This window comes from Argentina silus, assembly GCF_951799395.1.
Source record: "Argentina silus genome assembly, chromosome: 11".
Classification (NCBI taxonomy): Eukaryota; Metazoa; Chordata; class Actinopteri; order Argentiniformes; family Argentinidae; genus Argentina; species Argentina silus.
This window is the reverse complement of record NC_139665.1, coordinates 7,425,933-7,446,363: the sequence shown is the minus strand read 5'-3', so window position 1 is coordinate 7,446,363 and position 20,431 is coordinate 7,425,933. Positions and strand designations below refer to the sequence as shown.

The following is a 20,431-nucleotide window of genomic DNA, read 5'->3' as shown; positions in this document are numbered from 1 at the left end:
AGGTGAAGGAGGAGGAGTAAGGGCACAAGGGAGAGAGTGGGATTAAGTCGGGGATGGAGAGAGAGAGATGGGTGGAGGGTGGGTGGTTTAGGATGGATTGAGGGATGAGAGGGGAGAGAGGGAAAGGGGGGGGGGGTAATATGGTCCAGTTAGGAGGGGATGGGAGGTGGAGAAACAACACAATGTGTTAGATCGGTGGCATGCTCACACAAGCTGGCAGGCAACACCACAGCAGCAACATTCAGCCTACAAACACTCAGTGATATTCATGGACCAAGCTGGCTAAAGAAAAATATGACATCAAGGTCAGGGGAGTCGGAGGTAGAAATCGGAGGACCGGATCATTGTCACGCACGGAACGGAACACACATGTTTGATACCATTCCTCATTCCATTCCATGCATTACAATGAACCCGTCGTCCGATTTCTACCTCCTCCAGCCTCCCCCGATCAAGGCATGGGTGTTGATTTTGGAAAGCATGGTTGCCAAATCGACAATGTGACTTGAATTAGGAATGTGTATGTGTACGACATGTCGACATGTCAACTTTTCAACAATGTAGGCTGAGTAGATTTCACAAACAGCAACTTTGAGTATCATATGACAATGCACTTTCTAGAATGTGTAACATTCTAAGTTCTAGAATGTGTAAGAATCTAAGTTCTAAAATGTGTAAGCATCTAAGTTCTAGAACGTGTAAGAACCTAAATTCTAGAACGTGGAAGAGTGGACGGATCTGAGTTGTCGAACAAATCAGCATATGAAACGACTGACATATTCTGGAATGAATGAATCCTTCATTGCATTATTTAACACTCATTTAAAGGAGCTACACACAACCTGTTCACTATACTACAGCATATACATGATACTAAAGTGAGGAGTCCAGGTCAAGCAAACATTTGAGCAATCCAACTGGTACAACAGGGCCCTCTAGTGGCTGCCAGAGGAACATGTCTGCCACGACTATGGTCAGCTGAGTGGTGAGGGCAGCAGTCAACAAACAGTCGGCAAACAGTCGGCGAACAGTCAGCAATCAGTCAGCAATCAGTCGGCAAACAGTCGGCAAACAGTCGGCAAACAGCCGACAAACAGTCATCCAACCCGACCGTAACATACCTGTGCCGACTGGGACACGGCCTCGTCCAGTGCGGCAGCGCGACCCTTGACCTCCTCCTTGATGGCCAGGTACCGCTGCTCGGCCTGGCCGTAGTGCTGCCTCACCGTCGCCCCCTCCTGGGCGCTCAGCTCAGCCAGCTGGGGGCCGATCTTCAGCAGCTTGTCGATGTGGGGCTTGTGCTCCGCAATGGACTCTCTCAGGAGCTGGAGGAAGGAAGAGAGGAAGGAGAGAGAGAGAGGAGATGGACAGAGAGAGGGAGGGAGGGAGGGAGAGAGAGAGGAGATGGAAACAGAGAGAGAGGGAAAGTTATGGTACGTAGGCAGCAGAGAAGATGCCTGTTAAAACACACCCCTCCACCCCTCCCTCCTACCACACCCCTCCTCCACCCCTCCCTCCCTCCTCACCCTCATCTGCTCCTGCTGCAGGCGCAGGGCCTCTGTGTCGATGGCGGGGGGGGGCAGCTGGGCGTTGAGGGCCTCCGTCTCCCCCAGCCAGGGCTCCAGTTCCTCGTAGGTCTCCCAGAACCGGACCACCAGGACCTGGGCCTGCTCCAGGGCCAAGAAGCGCTCGCTGTGGCTCTGGCTCACCTCCTCGTAGCGGGTGTTCAGGGCCTCCACCTTAGCCTGAGAGGGGCAGACGGAGAGGAGAGGTTCCGAGGCTCCAGTTGAAAACACTTTACTCCTTTCATCCCTTATATTCCTTTACTCCCCCTCACGCCCCCCCCCCCCCCTCACCTCCAAGAAAAAAATAACGTACAGGCGCATCCACAATGTACCATATTTTTGTTGACACAAACACACCCACACACAAGAAGAGGAAGAGAGAGTATGCGTCGTCGTCGTCGTCGTCCCCCCCCTCACCTTCAGGGCGTGTCCTCCCTCCCTTCCCCCCCTTCCCTCCCTCACCTTCAGGGCCTGGGCCTGGGCATCGCTGCAAGTCTCCAGGATGTCGTCGCGGGTGTTGAGCAGCTGGTCCACCGTGTCCTTGTGTCTGATGATGTCGATGTTGAAGGCCCTCTGGACCTGCAGCTGGGCCACTGTCAGGTCAGGTTCCAGGCTCAGTGGACCCAGGGAGGCCAGCTTACGCTCCGTCTCCCCAACCCACACCAGCTCCGCATCCACGGCCTCCTCGAACTGGTATGATACAAAGACAGACACACACAGACACAGAGAGACACGCACACACACACACACACACACACACACACACACACACACACACACACACAGTTAGAGAACATGACAGGGGCAGAGCTGTGATGTAAAACATGTTCACAAGGTTTGCTGTCGCCCAGGTTTTATCATCCAAATATCTACATATGACAGACATGAACATTTGCTGTGTCGTCTATTATATATTATTAGGCTAGCAAGATCAGTATTTTTTTTCAAATCTCTTCTACTTATATTTTTTTCTACTTATGTCTATTTGCATATCTGCTTCATCTATTTGTAGAGCTCGTTGTAACATTGTTTTAAAAAGGTGCTATATAAATAAAGTGTATTTATTATTATTATTATTATTATTATTAATAATAAATGTTGATGGTTGCAGTACTTGTTGTGACCTCTGGATGGCAGCTGTTAAATATAGAAGGTTGCAGTACCCGTTGTGACCTCTGGATGGCAGCCTGCACCAGGCGCACTCGTTGGGTGATGGTCTCGTCGGCCTGTCTGTATCTCTGGTTGGCGTCGGCCACCAGGCGGTCCAGACCCTCGCGGGCCCGCCACGGTACCAGGTCCAGCAGGGCACTGCCCACCTCGTTCACCGTGTCCAGAACCAACCGCTTCTCTGCCGACACACACTTCAGTTCCTAGGAGAGACACACACATGTTCATATCTAGAAGAAATCCAATCATCAATTGTATACAAAATCTCTCTCTGTCTCTCGAACACATACACACACGCAGACACAAACAGACACACACAGTCACAAAAACACACACACGCCCCCTCACCTTCTGTCTGTCCTGATAAGCTGGGGTGGCATCGGGCTCCATGTTGTTAAGCTCCACCTCCACCGAGTCCAGCCATTGGTTGATGTTGTCGTGGGCGCTGGCGAATCGCGTGGCCAGCTGGAGCGCCTGTTCCAGGGTGCGGAGGGCCTTGCTGCTGCCGGCCGTCATCTCAGCGTAGCGAGACTTTATACCATCCAGCTTCTCCTGGATCAGCAGAACCTCCTCGCCTGGGGAGAGAAACGGACCAGGTCAGGGTCAGACACAGACCAGGGTCAGAAACGGACAAGGGTCAGAAACAGGCCAGGGTCAGAAACACACCAGGGTCAGACACAGACCAGACCAGGGTTAGTGGAATGCTGGGTTGTGTTCACGAGGAACGAATCAGGACAACACTTTCAAAAGAGCTGATCCAAAGTCGGAAGAGGGATCATGAGATCATGACATCCCGTGAACACACGCAAGGAAGCGACCAACACCGCTGTCCTTCAGCCACTAGATCAGCGATGGACGTCAAAGTCTTTCTAACATCTCAGATACAGTCACGGCAACATCAGAGTACAGGTCAGAGGTAAGGGGTCAGGGGTCAAAGATGAAAGGTCATGTTACGTACCTGTAGTTTGTTTGAGCAGAGCCTGTCCGTTCTTAATGGCCTGGTCCACCGTCTTTTTCCTGCTGACAATCTCCTCATTCAGAGACTGTTGGGATGAAGGGATGATGGAGGAGGAGGAGAAAGAGGAGGAGTAGGAGAAGTAGGAGGAGGAGGAGGAGAAGGAGGAGGAGAAGGAGGCGGAGAAGGATGAGGATGAGGAGGATGAGAAGGAGGAAAAAGAGAGAGCGAACACCAGAAGATCAAGTCACTCTCGAGGAAACGCAACAAAACTGTTCATTTAAACACAAATGCATGATTTGTGCTCTCGTATCTCAACTGAGGATTGAGTCCAGAGGGACGTGTTGATAACCTGCATCAGGACCTGTTTCTCTCTCAGTGACTCTGACAGCTTCTCCCACGACTCCTTCATGTACACTAACTACCCCTACACCAACCTCAAGACTATAATACAGTTATATACTCTGTTTGAGTGTATGTGTGTGTGTGTGTGTGTGTACCAGTCGTACCAGTGTGTGTGTGTACCAGTGTGTGTTTGTGTGTGTGTGTGTACCAGTCGTACCAGTGTGTGTTTGTGTTGCTGGGTCAGCAGCTGGGGTTGGTAGCTCTGGACAGACACCTGACCCAGTCTCTGGCCCACCTCGGCCAGCCAGTTGAGCACCTCCACCTCCTCCTCCCCAAACAGCTGGGCGTTGGCCAGGGCCTGCTCCAGCATATTGGCCCTGCGTGCGCACCAATCGCTGAGCTCAGAGTACCCAGTCTGCACCGTCCCTACACGCTCCCCCAGCCAATCGCGGTCGGCCGCGCAGCTCAGGGGGGCCAGGACTTTGCAGAGGGCCTCAAGGTGTACCACCTGGTCTCCCCTAGAGGACACACTCTCTTGGAGGGCCTGGGGGGGTGTGGGTGAGTGTGTGTGTGTGTGTGTCGGAAGGGGGGGATGGAGGGAAGGAGGGGGGGGTGGAGGAGGGGAGATGGGGTGAAGGGGGAGGGGAGAACAAAAGATACACAAGGGGAACAAAATAAAAGGTAGAAAAAAATGAGAGCATGCAGATGAGAAAGCATAAATGATCATAAATCATAAGAAACGTAAACAAACTATGCATGATGTTTTAAAAAAGTCCAGACCTTGTAACTTAAACATAAATCATAAATAGTTGAATGAAACCGTTTCAAATATAGAACATCTGGAAATCATATAACAGGGAGAAAGGATGACGTGTGGATGGTGGGGGTCTGGTGGTCAACCTTATTTCTCATGCAGATGAAACTAATAGTGATGTCATCATTGTGGGGGGTTTCCAGACGTGTGCTGCTTAACTTTATAATTCCACAGTGACTCCGTTTCTGTCTGTGTAGCGTTATAACTCTGTTTCTGTCTGTGTAGCGTTATAACTCGTTATAACTGTGTAGCGTTCTGTCTGGGAGGGTCCATTTCTATCCCTAACTGGACTCTGGACCCTAGCTGGGTTGGTACGGTACCTTGTGGCGGGTGATCTGCTGGGTGATCTTGGAGGTCTGGGTGCCCATGGGCTCGGCCGTACTCAGCCGCCTCTCCGTGGCGCTCAGCCAATCGCCCAGAGGCTCCACCGCCTCGTGGAACTGGAGAGCCAATCCCTGCAGCTCCTCCAGCTGCCTTTGCCTGGGAGACGGGGTGGAGGACGACTCTTATTGCAATGAACATGCGTGTACATTTGACCAGCCATGTGACAAGCATGTATGTTGGGACCATGTCCTGGTGTTCTACAGCCTGACTGTCTGGTATAGAAATTGTCTGCACAGTGCTGTAGTCAGTGTTGCTAAGTACCAAGTGTCTGATACGTTTCTACATCCCACACGCTGACCGGATCGGAGTACTTTACCTGGCTGCGGCCCGGTCCAGCAGCTCGCCCCATCTCTCTCCCAGAATCTCCAGTTGTTTCTGGATCTTGTCTCGGTCCTGTATCTCTGCTGTGGCTGCGATGCGCTCGCCCTCGGCCTGGATCATCTCCACGGTCCCCCTGCGGTCATCCAAGAGTCTCTGGAGCAGCTGGAGGAGAGACGCAGGAAGGCACGCTCAACACAACAACCAAGGACGGAAAAAACGGATTTTCCAATGAGAAAACTGAGGTACATTCAGTCACTGACTGCCAAAGAATTCTGGAACACTCACCACCTAAAGTGCCAAGTGTTTTATGTGGTGTTTACTTAGCAACAATATTTTGATTGGCTACAAAATGAAGCATCATAAGTTATGCCTTTTTGGTGAATGAAGTCACCCGTGGCACTCTAGAATGTTGACAATTTCAGCACTATATGAGTTAAAGGCCACTATGTTTTGCAGTATGACTCACAACAATAGAGACAGATTGATCATTTTAGTTGACCACGGTTTTTAGAGGTGTTTTTCTCAGAGTGGTTCAATTTGCAACTGTTTTCAATGGACTGTGTGTTCCTGATCATTTCAACCATTCACAACAGTTCAATCGCTTGAATGAGCACCGCCTGGCTTGCTGACCCGTTTCCTCTACACACTGACCCCGATGAGGGCTGCTTTCAGGGAAGGATGTCAACATGAGTGACTGAGTCGGGACTGAATCCGCCGTTCTCCGTGACACACAAACAAGGGAAGTGTGTTGGATAAACAGGGAGGGCTTGCATTGTGTGTTATCTGCCTCTCAGTGTCTCTGATATGATTGTAATCCGTCATCTGTGTTAACAGGTTGCCAACCAGACTGGCAGACAGTCCACTGGGCTTCCCTGTGCCAAGGACATGGTCACGTGACTGTGTGAATCATAGTGACTGTGCGCTTCTCTGTCCTGTGTTCATTGTTTATTGATGAATCTGAACCCTTCTGACCAGAGGAAAATAAACAAGTACATTTTTACAAATCGTAATGATCGTGAACCATAGGATCAGCCTAAAGATGTTTGCAGTCATACTGACTTGACTATATGACGAAAAAATAGTTAATCAGGAAATGAAAGTCTGCTTCTTCTCATCCCACGCTCTCTCCATCTCATCCCTCGCTCTCTCACCTTCTGCTCCTGGATCTGGGCCTTCACCACTCGGTACTCGGCTGACGGAGGCTTCTGATTGGCTACCAGTTCCTCTGTGTCACTGAGCCAGCTCAGCAGAGGCTCCAGTGCATCCTGGAACTTCCCACAATGCAGCAGGGCCTCCTGCAACTGGGCGATTCTCTCAGCAACCTGGACAGTGAGTGAGGGTCAATGACCACATAAACCAACCCCACATAAACCAACCCCCACCATGACCACATAAACCAATCCTCACTATGACCACATAAACCAACCCCCATGCACAAACCAACCCGCACCATGACCACATAAACCAACCCCCACAAGTCCTCACGCACACAGGCAAACACACACACACACACACACACCTTTTTGTTGATGGAGTTCCATTGCAGGTTGGTGGTCTCCAGGTCATGCTCCAGGGCTTGTGTGTCGGTGTGTTTGGCTGCACTCTGGATCAGACCCTGGCCCACCGCATTGATATGCTGCAGCTTGGTCTGGATGTTGTCCACCTGCTCCCGCTCCACCTCCTGAAAGAGAGACACAGAGGGGGGAGATGATGGGTGGATGAAAGAGTAAAAATAGAGAGAGAGAGAGAGAGAGAAAAAGAGGGAGAGGCACAGAGGGGCGGGGAAGAGAAGAGGGAGAAAGGATTATAAGGCTTAGAGAGCTAGAAGAGTAGGGGTCCGGCTTCACACACACACACACCGCCTGTCTGAGCACATTACTCAAACACACACGCCATAGTCAGGGGCCGGGGCATCATAGTCAGGGGCCGGGGCATCATAGTCAGGGGCTGGGGCATCATAGTCAGGGGCCGGGGCACTATAGTCAGGGGCTGGGGCACCATAGTCAGGGGCTGGGGCATCATAGTCTGAAACTGGGGCATCATAGTCTGAAACTGGGGCATCATAGTCGGAGACTGGGGCATCATAGTCGGAGACTGGGGCATCATAGTCAGGGGCTGGGGCATCATAGTCGGGGGCCGAGGCACCATAGTACACATATCCTGGGCTTAAGTACAGCATGGCTTCTTCCCATAGACAACTGGAATACCACCCTCTCTCTCCAGAGAGACTGCAGAATTGGAATTAACCATGGTGGTTCACAGTGGCAGAGCCGCCAAACCTCCATGGCCACACACAGAGACTCACACAGACATCCCAGTATTGGCAAAGCCTGAGTAGGCCGTGACCAAATAGTTGGTCTGAGAACGGCTGGGAATAAAATAGGAAGAGAGAAGTACAGTGATCATGTAGAAATGTGGGAGGAATACTGTACTATGGTAAATAGTTGTGTTTAACTAGTCTTCTTCCTATACTATGGTAAATAGTTGTGTTTAACAAGTCTTTGGGAAGTAGCCAAGCCTAAGGCTGGGAGTTGGAAAGACAGAAGAAGGGTAAAGACAGACTCATTTACATGTGTGATTCAAAGACCTTTCAATAGCCATTGTCTACAATTCCCCTGCTTTACCAAAGTTACATGATGCTTATTGAATTAAATTGAATGAAAGTTGCAGTTTACTATGTTGAAATGAGTAGATGGGACAAGTCAAAAGAAGTCAGGTTGCTTGTAATTTTCCCTCAACTGGAGACTGTTAGAGTCAGGGTTAGGGTGGAAGTCTGTCTTTGATGTGTGTAATCATGAGTGTTTATTGGACTCTGCTCATCTGGAGTAAATACGCTGTGAAAGTGCAGGTTTCTGATGCCAAGACTGACCTGTTTGAGTTTGGAGGTAGCGCTTGGACGCTAAAACAGTTCATTGTGTGTGTGTGTGTACGTGTGTGTGTGTGTGTGTGTGTGTGTGTGTGTGTGTGTGTGTGTGTGTGTGTGCGTGCGTGTGTGATCAGTTCAGTCACAGCTGTGTTGTGGTGATGGGCGTCGTTCCTGCTTCAAACAGGAAGCCTGTCGGCCTCAACAACAATGAGCCACAACCATGACCTGCTCCACCCTATCCTGGACCTGTGCGTGTGTGTGTGAATGGAAGCATGTGCGTGTGTCTAGACCCCTATTCCTATTCCTATTTCTCTCTCTCTCTCTCTCTCTCTCTCTCCCCCTCTCTGCCTCCCTCTCCCGCCAGCTCCCGCCAGCTCAAAGCGGTTTACTCCACTAAACCAGAGCTCTGGAAAATATCTGGGATGTTTCTCATTCCTCCCCTCTCAGCCAGCTGAACACTCCAGTTACCATAGCAGTCAGCTGAACACTGCACATACCAGTTACCATAGCAGCCAGCTGAACACTGCACACACTAGTTACCATAGCAGCCAACTGAACACATCAGTTACCATAGCAGCCAGCTTAACACTGCACACACCAGTTACCATAGCAGCCAACTGAACACACCAGTTACCATAGCAACCGGCTGAACACACCAGTTAGACACAGCAACTGAACACGGCACACACCAGCTAGCCCTGCTCATTTCCCCCTTTCCCCACTTCTGTCACTCCCCCCCACCCCCTACTTTCTCTTCCAACCCTTTCTCCGCTTCCCTCTCCCCTCCTTTTTCTCATCCTTCGCTTCTCTCTCCTTTGTCGACCGTAGCTGCAACCCAGCGTTGGCTTATCTGCTTTAACCGTCATTATTTTAGATGGGAGAGAACATTTTTGTCGATCAAACCAGTCATTCAGTTATCTCCTCAAGTCTCTGTTGCAAATGAGATGAAAGGTTCAAGTTTCTAAAGATTGTTTCTACTTGTTTAAAGGGATAGTTCAGGTTTTTGGATGTTACCCTAGACCCTAATTTTCCAATTATTTGGAGTGTTGAAGGCTCATCCAGACACTTTTTTTGGTCATATTTGCATTCATTTAGCCATACTAGTGGAAGTGGATGGGCTCTGGGCTAGCATTTAGCCATGCTAGTGGAAGCGGATGGGAAGGGCAACCACCACTCTCGGTATGACGACTTAAAACATCTCCACAAGACATTCTACAGCCTTTTCATGAACATACAGAGATGGTTAGGTGCATCGGGACCGTATCCAAACACACTGCTGTGAACATATTGCATGTGTGGCAAGAAGATAGAGTACATCAGGCCTGCCTGTCTCCCAAGAGAACTAAAGAACACCAATATAAGCAGCCCTTTCTTCTCCTTTCTCAGAGACTGTCCTAAGTTCCCTCGTTCCTTGCTCTCGTCTCTCAGTCTCCCCCCCCCCCCCCCCCCCATGTTCTCACCCCCGGTTCCCCTTTCAATGGACTGAAGAGAGGGGATCTATTTTGGAACTGACCTAATTGTGAGTATATGGCTGTGTTCTGGGACAGCCAGACCGGACCGAGCTGTCATCAAAGAGGTGAATAAATCTCCATTTTGAGGACAGATGAACAGGGCATTACGGCTGCAACCTCCCTCTGCTCTGCTCTCTTTCTCATCATCATTCCCTCTCCCTCTCTCTCTTTTTCAATAACTCCCTCTCTTTCTCTCTCTCTTGCTCAATTATTCACTGCCCCCTCTGTGTCTCTCTCTCTTTCCTCTATTGCAGGTGCTTCCTGGAGGTTATCTGTGTTTCAGGTCCATCATTATCATATGAATCAGACATGCCTGTATTACCGGCCCTGTGCCCACCTGAACTCAGCTCTATAGAGAAGTCCAGTCCTTTCATCTTTCGTCTTCTCTATCCATCTGTTCTGTCTTTCACAATAAACATGAGAATGTCTGCCTGGACTATTAGTGTCAATGTGGACAATTTACTGGAAGATTGAATCATGCATATGTGGACTTTTTATACCTGTATTATTTGTGCTTGCCTGCCTGTCTGCCTGCCTGTCTGCCTGCCTGCCTGCCTGCCTGCCTGCACAGACACACAGCCATGCCTTGAAATGAGATTCACATGAAACCAAGGGCCTTCTGCTTATCTCTCTCTGCCAAGTTAGCCCTTTTATCATTCTACCAGGGCCTTATCTGGAGTACTACCAGGTGTTCCTCTATATCCACCCTTCCCGCTCTCTTCCAGCCCAACATGGCCGCCATTTCTCTGGAAAGACAAGGAACTGTACACACCCACTTTTCCACGAAAAACAATTAAGGTGTCTATTCTACCCAGACAGAGGCCCTTTGGCACTGTGGAAGGGAGGGACTGACTATAGAATACTCCGGGGGCGGTGCATACAGGGGCATACAGATAGGGCCTGGTATTGTGGTGGTGGTGGTGGTGGTGGGGGGGGGGGAGTCCAGATAGGCCCTGGCACCTCCTTATCTTCTATTTATACTTTATAACAACTTCATACAGTGTTTGAGCGTTACTGGCAGCAGCAACTCCCCCTCACAGTGCCCAACTGTTTACTTCTCACTTCCTTATCTCTGCAGTAGTTCCACTGGACCAGAGAGAGGGAGAGGGGGATGGGAGAAAGGGTAAACAGGGGGATTTTTATGGTTGGGAGATTGCTACCCTGCCAACCAATGGCAAGCCTATTCTCCCCTTCTCTAGCAGAAGCCTCCTACACAGTGTATTGTAACTGTAATCCTCTATACTCAAACCCAGGCTGACAGGACACACACACACACACACACACACAAAATAAGATGCAGATGACTGCCTGGCCAGGCCCCCGATGCCACTGATGGAGCCGGTAATGTAATAATAAGATAATAAGAGTTGCATCAGGACTCCATCATGCAGGGACACGACCACTGGAACAGACACTATGAGTCAGAACAGGCTCCGGCACAGACCTGAAGGTCTGTCAAACACACTGGCCATGGAAGAAATACACACACACACACACACACACACACACAGACACACAGACACACAGACACACACACACGGAAGATAATGGAAAGGTACATTGTGGAGATGTCCAAACCAAGATAAACAAAAGACATATGGCGTGAAGAAAGACTGGACACACAACCCCAAACCCTAATCGTACTTATACTGTAGACAAACAACCGACAACACATAAGAACATCCATCAAAGATTCAAAATGATGTCCTAAACTAAGCTGAACTCACATTTTGAACAGCACAAATGTTCGAAACCACAAGGCTAGATGTATCAAAACGATGTTTTAGATGACAAAGCTCATAGAAATCAACAAAATATTTGAAATAATTCAGAAGACTTCAATACACAAATGCCAGCTCTTGAAATACTTAACTTGTACACAAGTTATACGAAACAGGTGACAACCTTGAGACAGAGACTGACTTTTTCCGATATACGTACATGTAATATAGAAAATACTATGTTTTTTTCAAACACTTTTTTCATCAGATATTAAAAAGGGGGTCTCCGGATGAAAAAGAAACCCCTGATCTAGACACACACACACACACAAAAAGGGAGGTATGTGCACTTGCACTGTAGACCTATATTGAGACAGTTTAGTTTAGATTTCCAGTCAATGTAAACAACACAATAGCTGTTTGTATGAAACATACTGTACTTAAGTAGGATTAACACTTCAAGAGATTAACGTACAGTACATACTATTCTCCCAAACAACCACTCTAGCTCTTACACAGCCACATACTGTACAGTGCAGACACACATACACACACACACACACACACACACACACACACACACACACACACCGACCCTCCCCCCTTCAACATTAAACTACGTCATTAAACTTAGTCTCCCTAACCCCCTTCCCTGTTGCATTTTCCAAACCTTGTCTACAACAACCCCAGTGCTTTACAACAACCTCACTACTTTAGAGTGTGTGATAGAAATGCTCCATCTCTGCTACAACTGTGTGTTAAGACAGGATGGTGCTGAGGGGAAAGGTTCTGAAGAAGAACAGAGGTGATGCGTTTCTGAGAACCTTCAAACTCCATCTCACCAAGCTGAAAGTGACCCACTGACCGAAATACCGAGCAGCAGTGTAGATTTCAACCAAACCAAACCTTGCACCGACCACCAACCTACATGAATTAAAGATAGATGAAAGATGGTATACCTCAGTCTGGGTGTGTGTGTCCCAGCAGGGTGAGGCTACTCCTTCCTGCCTGGTCCTCTCTGGGCCTACGGGGGCCTCCCAGTCAGCTAGTGTTGCCCCTGGGACCCTCAGAGACTCAGGCAAGCCCTCCCTGAACAGCCCCTGCAGCACCCCAGGCTCCAGCTGCTCCCACTGGTCCCTGTTCAAGAGAGGATCCGATCCGTCTGATTCCCAATCACTATCCCCAGTCATGGATCCCAGAACAAAGTCTACCCCTGACTGGGTGTCCTCAGAGTACGAGTCCAGGTCCAGCTCTGGGGCATCCTCGCACGCAGAGCCTCCGTCAGATACTGCCGGGAGGCGCTCAGGGGCCGCCAGGTAGATGAAACTGTCAGAGGAGAGGAAGGCCATCTCCTCTGGATCAGGGCAGGGCTTGGGCACGGGGCTAGGGGGGGTCGATGACTCCAGAGGGGAGGGTGAGCAGTCCTGAGGAGACGGAGGTGGCATCGACACGGCAAGGTAAACAAAACTGTCGGTGGCCACAAAAGCGTCAGAGTCTGTGCTCTCCAGGCCAGCCTCTCTAGACTCATGCTGACAGGGGGACAGGTGTGAGGTAGCAGGGGGGGCTGTGTCAAGGGAGTGGATACGGGGAAGAGAGTCTGACGCAAGTGAAATCCTGTCTGTGTCAGAGGCCATCTCCTCTGCAACATCACTATTCTCTAAGGAGACCAGCTCCTCTTGACAGGAAGTTTGTCCATCAGGGGACTGGTCCATGCTAGCTCCCTCATTGGCCGAACAAGGTTGAGGCTGCTCACATGCACTCCATTCCAGCTCATATTCCTCGTCCTCCTCCTCGTCCTCAGCATAAGGGTTCTGTGGGTTTGGAGAGGGAGGAGATGGGGAGGCCTGCTGGATGCTCATCCCTGCCCCCTCACTCTCTTCATCTGCCTCTCGGTCCAATGACGCCCCACTGTCCAGATCCGACTCAGAGGGTCGCTCATGTCCATGGCCAGTCTGGGTGGTGTCAGACAAACCAGTTCTGTCCGGTTGGGACAGGTGGATCCCGCTGGAGTCTGACTCTGGGAGACATCCACAGACAGAGTCCATCTCAGGACAACTCTGCTCTTCATCAAGTTCCTCATCAACACTGCACTGTTCCTCTCCACCAATGAGAAGATGTTCATGTTCCAAACAGGGTTCTGCCTGGTCAGTCTGTTCAGAGTCACGGTGTTGATGGGAGGTCTGTGCTAGAGCCTGGTCAGTGTGTTGATGGGCAGTCTGTGTTAACCCAGAGTCACTGTGGTGATGGGCGGTCTGTGTTAACCCAGAGTCACTGTGTTGATGGGCGGTCTGTGTTAACCCAGAGTCACTGTGGTGATGGGCGGTCTGTGTTAACCCAGAGTCACTGTGTTGATGGGCGGTCTGTGTTAACCCAGAGTCACTGTGGTGATGGGTGGTCTGTGTTAACCCAGAGTCACTGTGGTGATGGGAGGTCTGTGTTAACCCAGAGTCATTGTGTTGAGGGGAGGTCTGTGGTAACCCAGAGTCACTGTGTTGAGGGGAGGTCTGTGGTAACCCAGAGTCATTGTGTTGAGGGGAGGTCTGTGGTAACCCAGAGTCACTGTGTTGAGGGGCGGTCTGTGGTAACCCAGAGTCACAGTGTTGAGAGGCGGTCTGTGCTAGAGCCTGGTCAGTCTGTTCAGAGTCTGGTAAGTTTGAATCTATGTTTGAGTGTTCTACACAAAGCTCAGTGATATCAGTCTTTGTGCCTTGAATGAAATCCACTGGCAGTGTTTCCTCAACATCGAGACAGGCACCCTTGGCTTCTTCCTCCTCCTCTACGTCCTCTTCCTCCTCCTCTACCTCCTCCTCCACACTGGGTAGGGTGTAGGGGTCTATGGGCTCACTAGACTCCCCTCCCCCCTCCTCCAGGCATTGTCTTTCCAACTCCAGGAAGAGGTCATCAGAGCCAGCATCCGAGCTGGGGCAGGGGGAGACACTGGGGGCCCCAAGGGCCCCGAACCCTGTTGGGGGGGTCAGAAGGGGCCAAGGCCCAGACAAGCCTGTGTGTTGAAGCTCCCATCCCTCTGATTCCCCCTCCCAAGATTGGTCCACAATCTCCCTGTTCTCCAGCTTCAGCACCGCCTCCCATTCCCTCTCCTCTCTCTGAGCGCTTTCCTCCTCTTCCTCCCCCTTTCCGATCCTTTCCTCCTCCTCCACCACCTCATCCACCTCTTCTTCATCCTCCTCCAGCTCCTGCAATATCCTGCGTTCGTCCTCCTCGAAGTTGAGCTCTGAGGCGGTGCGCTGCAGGAGTTCACCACCAAGAGGCACCCAGCCTAGGAGCCCCTCCTCCCCCCCCTCGCGGCTGAGGCAGGGGGAGAGTGGAAGTCCTGCATAGGCCAGCTCCTCCTCCTCCTGTAAGAAAGGTGAGGGCGGGTCCAGCAGATACAGTGACTCCTCGTCCAGGTCACTGTCCTCCCCCAGTAAGGGGGGCAGGGGGGGCAGAATGGGGCAGTGGTGGCGCAGGCCTCCATGAGATCTCTTGCCACCCCTCATGCTATGCGGCCAGGTGCGCGCTTTAGTGGGGGGGCAGAACACAGGTTTAGGGGGGGCCAGCTGGGGTAAGAGGGGGGTGTTATCCTGGTCTGGTTCTAGGAGGGGGGAGTCCCGTTCAGAGTCTGAAGACCTGGTTACTTCAAGGGGCTCCTCTGGAATCTGTTTGATACTAGTGTTGGGAGATGCTACTGGCCTTCTATGCTCATCCCTTCTTCTTTCAGCTTGTCTGTCTCCACCGGGACTCTGCCATGGCGAGCTTAAAGAGGCCTGGTGGGTTTGGGCAGGGGCAGGTAGTGGTACAGAGGGCTGTTCTTTCGATGGGGAAGACGGTGCATGTGTTTGCTTGTGTTGTTTCTGAAGGAGGGGGTGAAGCTGCTTTTGCCTGGTGAGAGGGTGCTGTTGGAGGGGGGGTATGGGACTCACAGATGGAGTCAAAGAGGGGGAAGATGAGACGGGAGGAGTGTGAGGACCCCCAGAGGACAGAGGTGAAGGTGAGTAGGGGGGTGGGGGAGTTGGGGAAGTGAGTAAAGAGGGTTGTAGAACGGACAGTGGGATCCCAGCAGTGGAAAGGCGCCTCTCAGCACTGTCCCCAGGAGGAAACTCCAGCCTCTCAGCGAACTCTGGGTAGGTGGGAGGCATGAACGCCTTCCAGGAGCGACGGTTGGGATTGTCCTTCTTATCACCGCCCTGGTGGCGTCTTTTGGTCACTGCGGCTACCCCGCTGGTTGCAGAAGACGAGGGCACGATGGGCAAACTGGAGCCTACTACGAGTGGAGACATACTCTGGGGGTCACCAGTTAGCTTCAGGGCATCAAAGATCACCCTTTCATCCAGTTTCTTAACTCCGGAATCAGTCAGCCGGGACAGAAAGACGCCGCCTATGTCAGCCCCAATGGTGCCATTGCTGGAGAGCGTGCTGCCCTCTCCACCGCCTGATCCCAGGGTGCTACGGGAGGGCTGGTTGAGCTTGGAGCCCTGGTCTATCTGCTCGTTGATGCGCATGGTGTCGTAGATGGAGCGCTGGGGGACGTAGCAGTCCTCGATGTAGGCCTCATCATCATCGCCCTTCCCCAGGCAACGGGGGTTCTGCCTCAAGCAGTCCGGCCGGCTCAAGGGTTTCCCCATCCCTCTGCCACCCCTGGGGGGAACCCAGAATGCCCTGCAGTAGTCCTTTAGAGGGGCAGACGGGGCCCGGATGGGGCCAAAAAATAATCCACAAAAACGACTATGGGATAATGGTCAATGGGTCGGTGGAAATGAGTTCAATTACTCAACCATTTCCGGTCCAATCCACAATATGAAACATTAATCCATTTACGTGCATCTAATCTCGAATGTTTACAATCCAGCCTAAAAAAGGTCCATTGGTCTGAAAGCTGGCAAGTAAGCTAGTATGTTACTTACAACAGCAGTGCATCCTATCCTAGGCCCTTGGGAGCATCAGAATCCTGCACGCAGACGGCCCTCCCGGGCAGCAGCATATTAATCAGAAGCTCTGTTTATAAGAGAGGCTGTTAGGAAGGAGGGAGGGGAGGGACACAGGAGGGTCTGTCTTCCAAACGTCCAGAGTCCAGGATGAGGTGAGTGTCGTGGTGATAACTTCCCTTTGTTCCCTGTTTTTACGTTAGCATTCCTCTCACACACGGCCCTGACTCTACAACTGCTTTCGCTCTCTCCCTTACTGCTACTTCCTTCCTCTTTGCTCCCCCTCTTCCTCTCCGCTCCCCCTCTTTCTCTGCCACAACAGGAAAGCAGAGAAGGGATGAACAACTTTTAGAGTCTCAGTGAGAAGCAGCCAAAGAAGTGTAAAGTCTCCTTTTAAGGTGAGAAATCCGCTCTGTTATATAAAAAGAGGCTGTGTGGGGGGGAAGGAGTAAAGTGCAGTTCCACAGTGCGTTATATCTTTGTATCCTTCTTAGTTCAAGTTCATTGTCAATTGAAAAAAAATTATGAAAATCTCAGGTCCAAGAATATAACAGTTCATCCTTCAGATGACTTTTGAGAATTACTTTTAACAACAACAGCAAAAAAAATGAAACAAAGTCTCTGGAGAGAATAGTCAGCATTCACTCATTGGCTATTTCTGGTCTTTCGAGCATTCTTACGGCCTACTGTATATTCTCTCTTTTGTTTCTTTCTCTCTTTGATTCCCATCACACAGCAGGGGAGGTGTGTGTCTGGAGTGGATTCCTTGCTCCATGCCTGAGGTGCCACTTCATCTCTCTTGTCGTCATCATCATCAGTGATAAAATGTCAATTCCATCACCCACTCCGCACAAGTCAATATTGCATTTCAAAAACCAGAACAAAGAGATGCCGACCCCGTTCCATGTGGAGATGTCTGGATATCCCTCATTCTTTTATCTCTCTTTCCATTGTGCTTCTCAGCCACAGCTCCCGGGGAGACAGTCCAGAGCTGAGGCTGTCAGGGAGAGGGAGAGGTGCTGGGGGGCTGGGGGGAGTTGGGAGCTTGGTCAAGCCCGGCAGAGCTGCTAGTTGTGGGACTGTTTCCGGATGGTAGAGACCGAGACAGTTCAAGCCACAATCCGAGGGCTGCCTTGCAGGCGTTCTCTCTCTCCCAGACAATCCCCGGACACACTCCTTCTCCTCCTTTCTCTCTGTTTGTCTTTCCCTCTCTGGCTCCTCACTGTGAGTACAACAAAGCGCCACGCAATCCCAGTTCTTCTTTTTCTTCTTCTTTCTTTCTCTCTCTCTCTGTTTGGAGTGCAGGCTTCCTTGCTGCCTTTCTCTTTCTCTCCCAGTCTCTCTGTTCTCAGGCCACTACACAGCTGAAATGGTTTGCAGCTGCTCTCCCACTTTTTCTCTCTCTCTCGCTCACTCACTCTCTCACTCACTCACTCACTCCATCATCCCCCCTCTCTCTCTTTCTCTCTGTGTGTTTTTGTTTGAATCCAGCTCCGTTTGTTCTGTTTCCTGCTCTGGTATTAAAACACAGGAAGTGCTCCAATCATGCCGGTTTCCTCTCCCGAAAAAAACACATGAGAGAGGGGTGGGGGAGTGACCTAGAGGGGGCGTGCAGCCAGAGAGAGAGAGAGAGAGAGAGACTGACGACCAGGGAGGATTTTGCTTGTTACAAAAAAAATCACTGGAACTGGATAACAGTAGAAGATTATCCCACACTAAGCACTCCGCAAATCATCTTTCAAAATGAACGGGGAGAGGATAAATGAAAACGCCAACACAGGTGAGGGTTTTTTTCCACTGGGCAAAATGTCTCACTGTTCTCCACTACAGTCTCACTCGGTGAAAGAAACGCTCGTCGTGTGAGACTGCAACATTCATCATTTCATCACGCTTTGAAATCCAGACCTGAATCACCTCCCCCTCAGAGCACAAAAACACTGTCCGTAGTGAAATGATACAGAGGAACGAGCAAGAGAAAGAAAGAAAGAGGGAGGGAATGAGGGTGAGGAGGGGAGGGAAAAGGAAATGATTGACTGCTAGCAAGCAGAAACAAAAGAGGCTTATCAATAACGGCTTTTCTTTTTCCCAAGTAAACAGCCTGTATGCAAACAAGGAAGTAAAACCTCTCTTCTCTTTCTCTCCTGCTCCCTCCCTCTCTTTTCCCAGGTTTTCAGGCAGCTGCTATTCCTCCAGTATAGTGGGTAAGTGTGTAAAACAATATGGGAAGAGAGACACAAAAGTCTGCAATATTCCCAGCCTCCGCTAGACCATTCCCGTCGGCTGCTCCAGTGAAACCCAATCCAGCAGGGAGAGGAGTCTGGGGGGGCCAAGAGGGGGCAAAGTGGGAGGGGAGGGGCGGGAGCTTCAGAATACCCCAGCAAAAAATGACTTCACAGTCAGGGGAATCCAGCAAGCATGGACCAGACAGCAGTGGAGCACTTTAAGCCAGTTTCTTTGTCCTTGTGTTCCTTGTATCCCTGTAGCTTAGCTCCAATGCCAGTTGTGTTCCTCCTCCTCCTCCGCTTGTTCTTCTTTCTTATCCTCCCTTCCCTTTTTCAGTTGCTCCAACTGTTTGTTTAAAGACCTCTGGCAGAGAGCAGACGATGTGAACTAAGGCATGCCCTCTCTCTCTCTCTCTCTTTCTCTCTCACTCACTCTGTTGCTCTTTCGCCCAGACGCTCACACATTCTCTGGTGGATGGGGGGAGGGAGTTCTCTCTCTCGTTCTCTCTCTCAATCTCTCTCTCCTCTCACTGTTGCTGCGAGCCGCCCCGTGGCCTGCATGTCAAACACGCTAAATACTCTACTCTTTCTTTTTAACTCACCCGCCCTCCCTCCCTCCTTTCTCTTCTCCTCTCACTCCCTCTCTGTCAGTTGTGCTGCAGCTGTCATTCCCGCTTGCAAGGCAAACGTCTTTATAGAAACAAAAGGGGTTTGTCGGTCCTCTGCTCACACACTCTCTTCTCTCTCTCTCTCTCTCTCCCCCTGTTCGGTTTCCTCAATCTCGCGCGACCCACAACAAACCGACAGCCCCAGGCCTACTGCCCCCCCCCCCCCCCCCCACACACTCCCAATCAAACCGCTTACACATGTAGGCCAGCTACCAGGAGAGATGGATAGAGCGAGGGAGCTAGAGATGGAAAGAAAGAAACACAAGGGACTTACAGAACATATCTCGGCCTATGTTAATGTCTTGCTACTTGCCCCTCCATCTCTCCTCTCCTCTATCTCTCCACTTTGTCTGAATGTCATCATTCAGCTCTGAATCCCCCCCCCCCAGTCTGTCTGTCCATCCCCCACTTCTCTCCTTTTCATTCATCCCCTTCTTTCTGTGCTCATTCGGTGTGTCACGGCTGGTTAAGAAGTCACAGGCCTGACTCAGACAGGAAGAGGGAAGAGGGAGGGGCCCAGGCTTTTCACCACAGAGGGAATTCAAAGACGTACAGGGTTACAGGGTCCTTCTCTCAGGGGTATGAACCAGCACCAGGGACCAGGGAGGTATGGACCAGCACCAGGGACATCACCCATGTCCCATTCCTGTTGCTTCAGTAGAGAGAGAAACTGGTGCTGCACATTAGGAATGTAACCAGAACCCGAACCTGATATTCTGATGTGCGCAATCAATCAATTTAGTTCTGAGTTTGGTCACGAGCGACAGATCACATGGAAGCAAGGGAGGGAGAGAGGGAGGGAGAAAGCACGAGGGGAGGGACTGGTCCCCCTCACTCAAAGCAGCAGGAGAGAGAAGCGATCTGTTCCTTTCGACCCAATATCCAACTACAAGAGCATTCATTCACTCTGTTGTATGGACAGGCCTGATACAGTTGGATATTCGGATTTGCACAAATAATGAGATTTAAA

At 50.7% G+C, this 20,431-nt stretch overlaps 1 protein-coding gene across 4 annotated transcripts in view; it reads right to left on the bottom strand.

Moving 5' to 3' along the window:
- Positions 1–20,431, bottom strand: part of macf1a (microtubule actin crosslinking factor 1a) — a 164,013-nt gene that overhangs the window by 23,343 nt on the left and 120,239 nt on the right. For all 4 annotated transcript variants that reach the window (XM_083680792.1, XM_083680793.1, XM_083680791.1 and 1 more), the window contains 11 exons: positions 7,071–7,232; positions 6,703–6,873; positions 5,547–5,713; positions 5,167–5,326; positions 4,250–4,576; positions 3,691–3,775; positions 3,081–3,307; positions 2,729–2,935; positions 2,028–2,255; positions 1,527–1,745; positions 1,122–1,325 (listed from right to left, as the gene is read on the bottom strand). In XM_083680792.1, the coding sequence (XP_083536918.1) occupies positions 1,122–1,325; positions 1,527–1,745; positions 2,028–2,255; positions 2,729–2,935; positions 3,081–3,307; positions 3,691–3,775; positions 4,250–4,576; positions 5,167–5,326; positions 5,547–5,713; positions 6,703–6,873; positions 7,071–7,232 (2,157 nt within the window). The remainder of the gene's footprint in view (positions 1–1,121; positions 1,326–1,526; positions 1,746–2,027; positions 2,256–2,728; positions 2,936–3,080; positions 3,308–3,690; positions 3,776–4,249; positions 4,577–5,166; positions 5,327–5,546; positions 5,714–6,702; positions 6,874–7,070; positions 7,233–20,431) is intronic.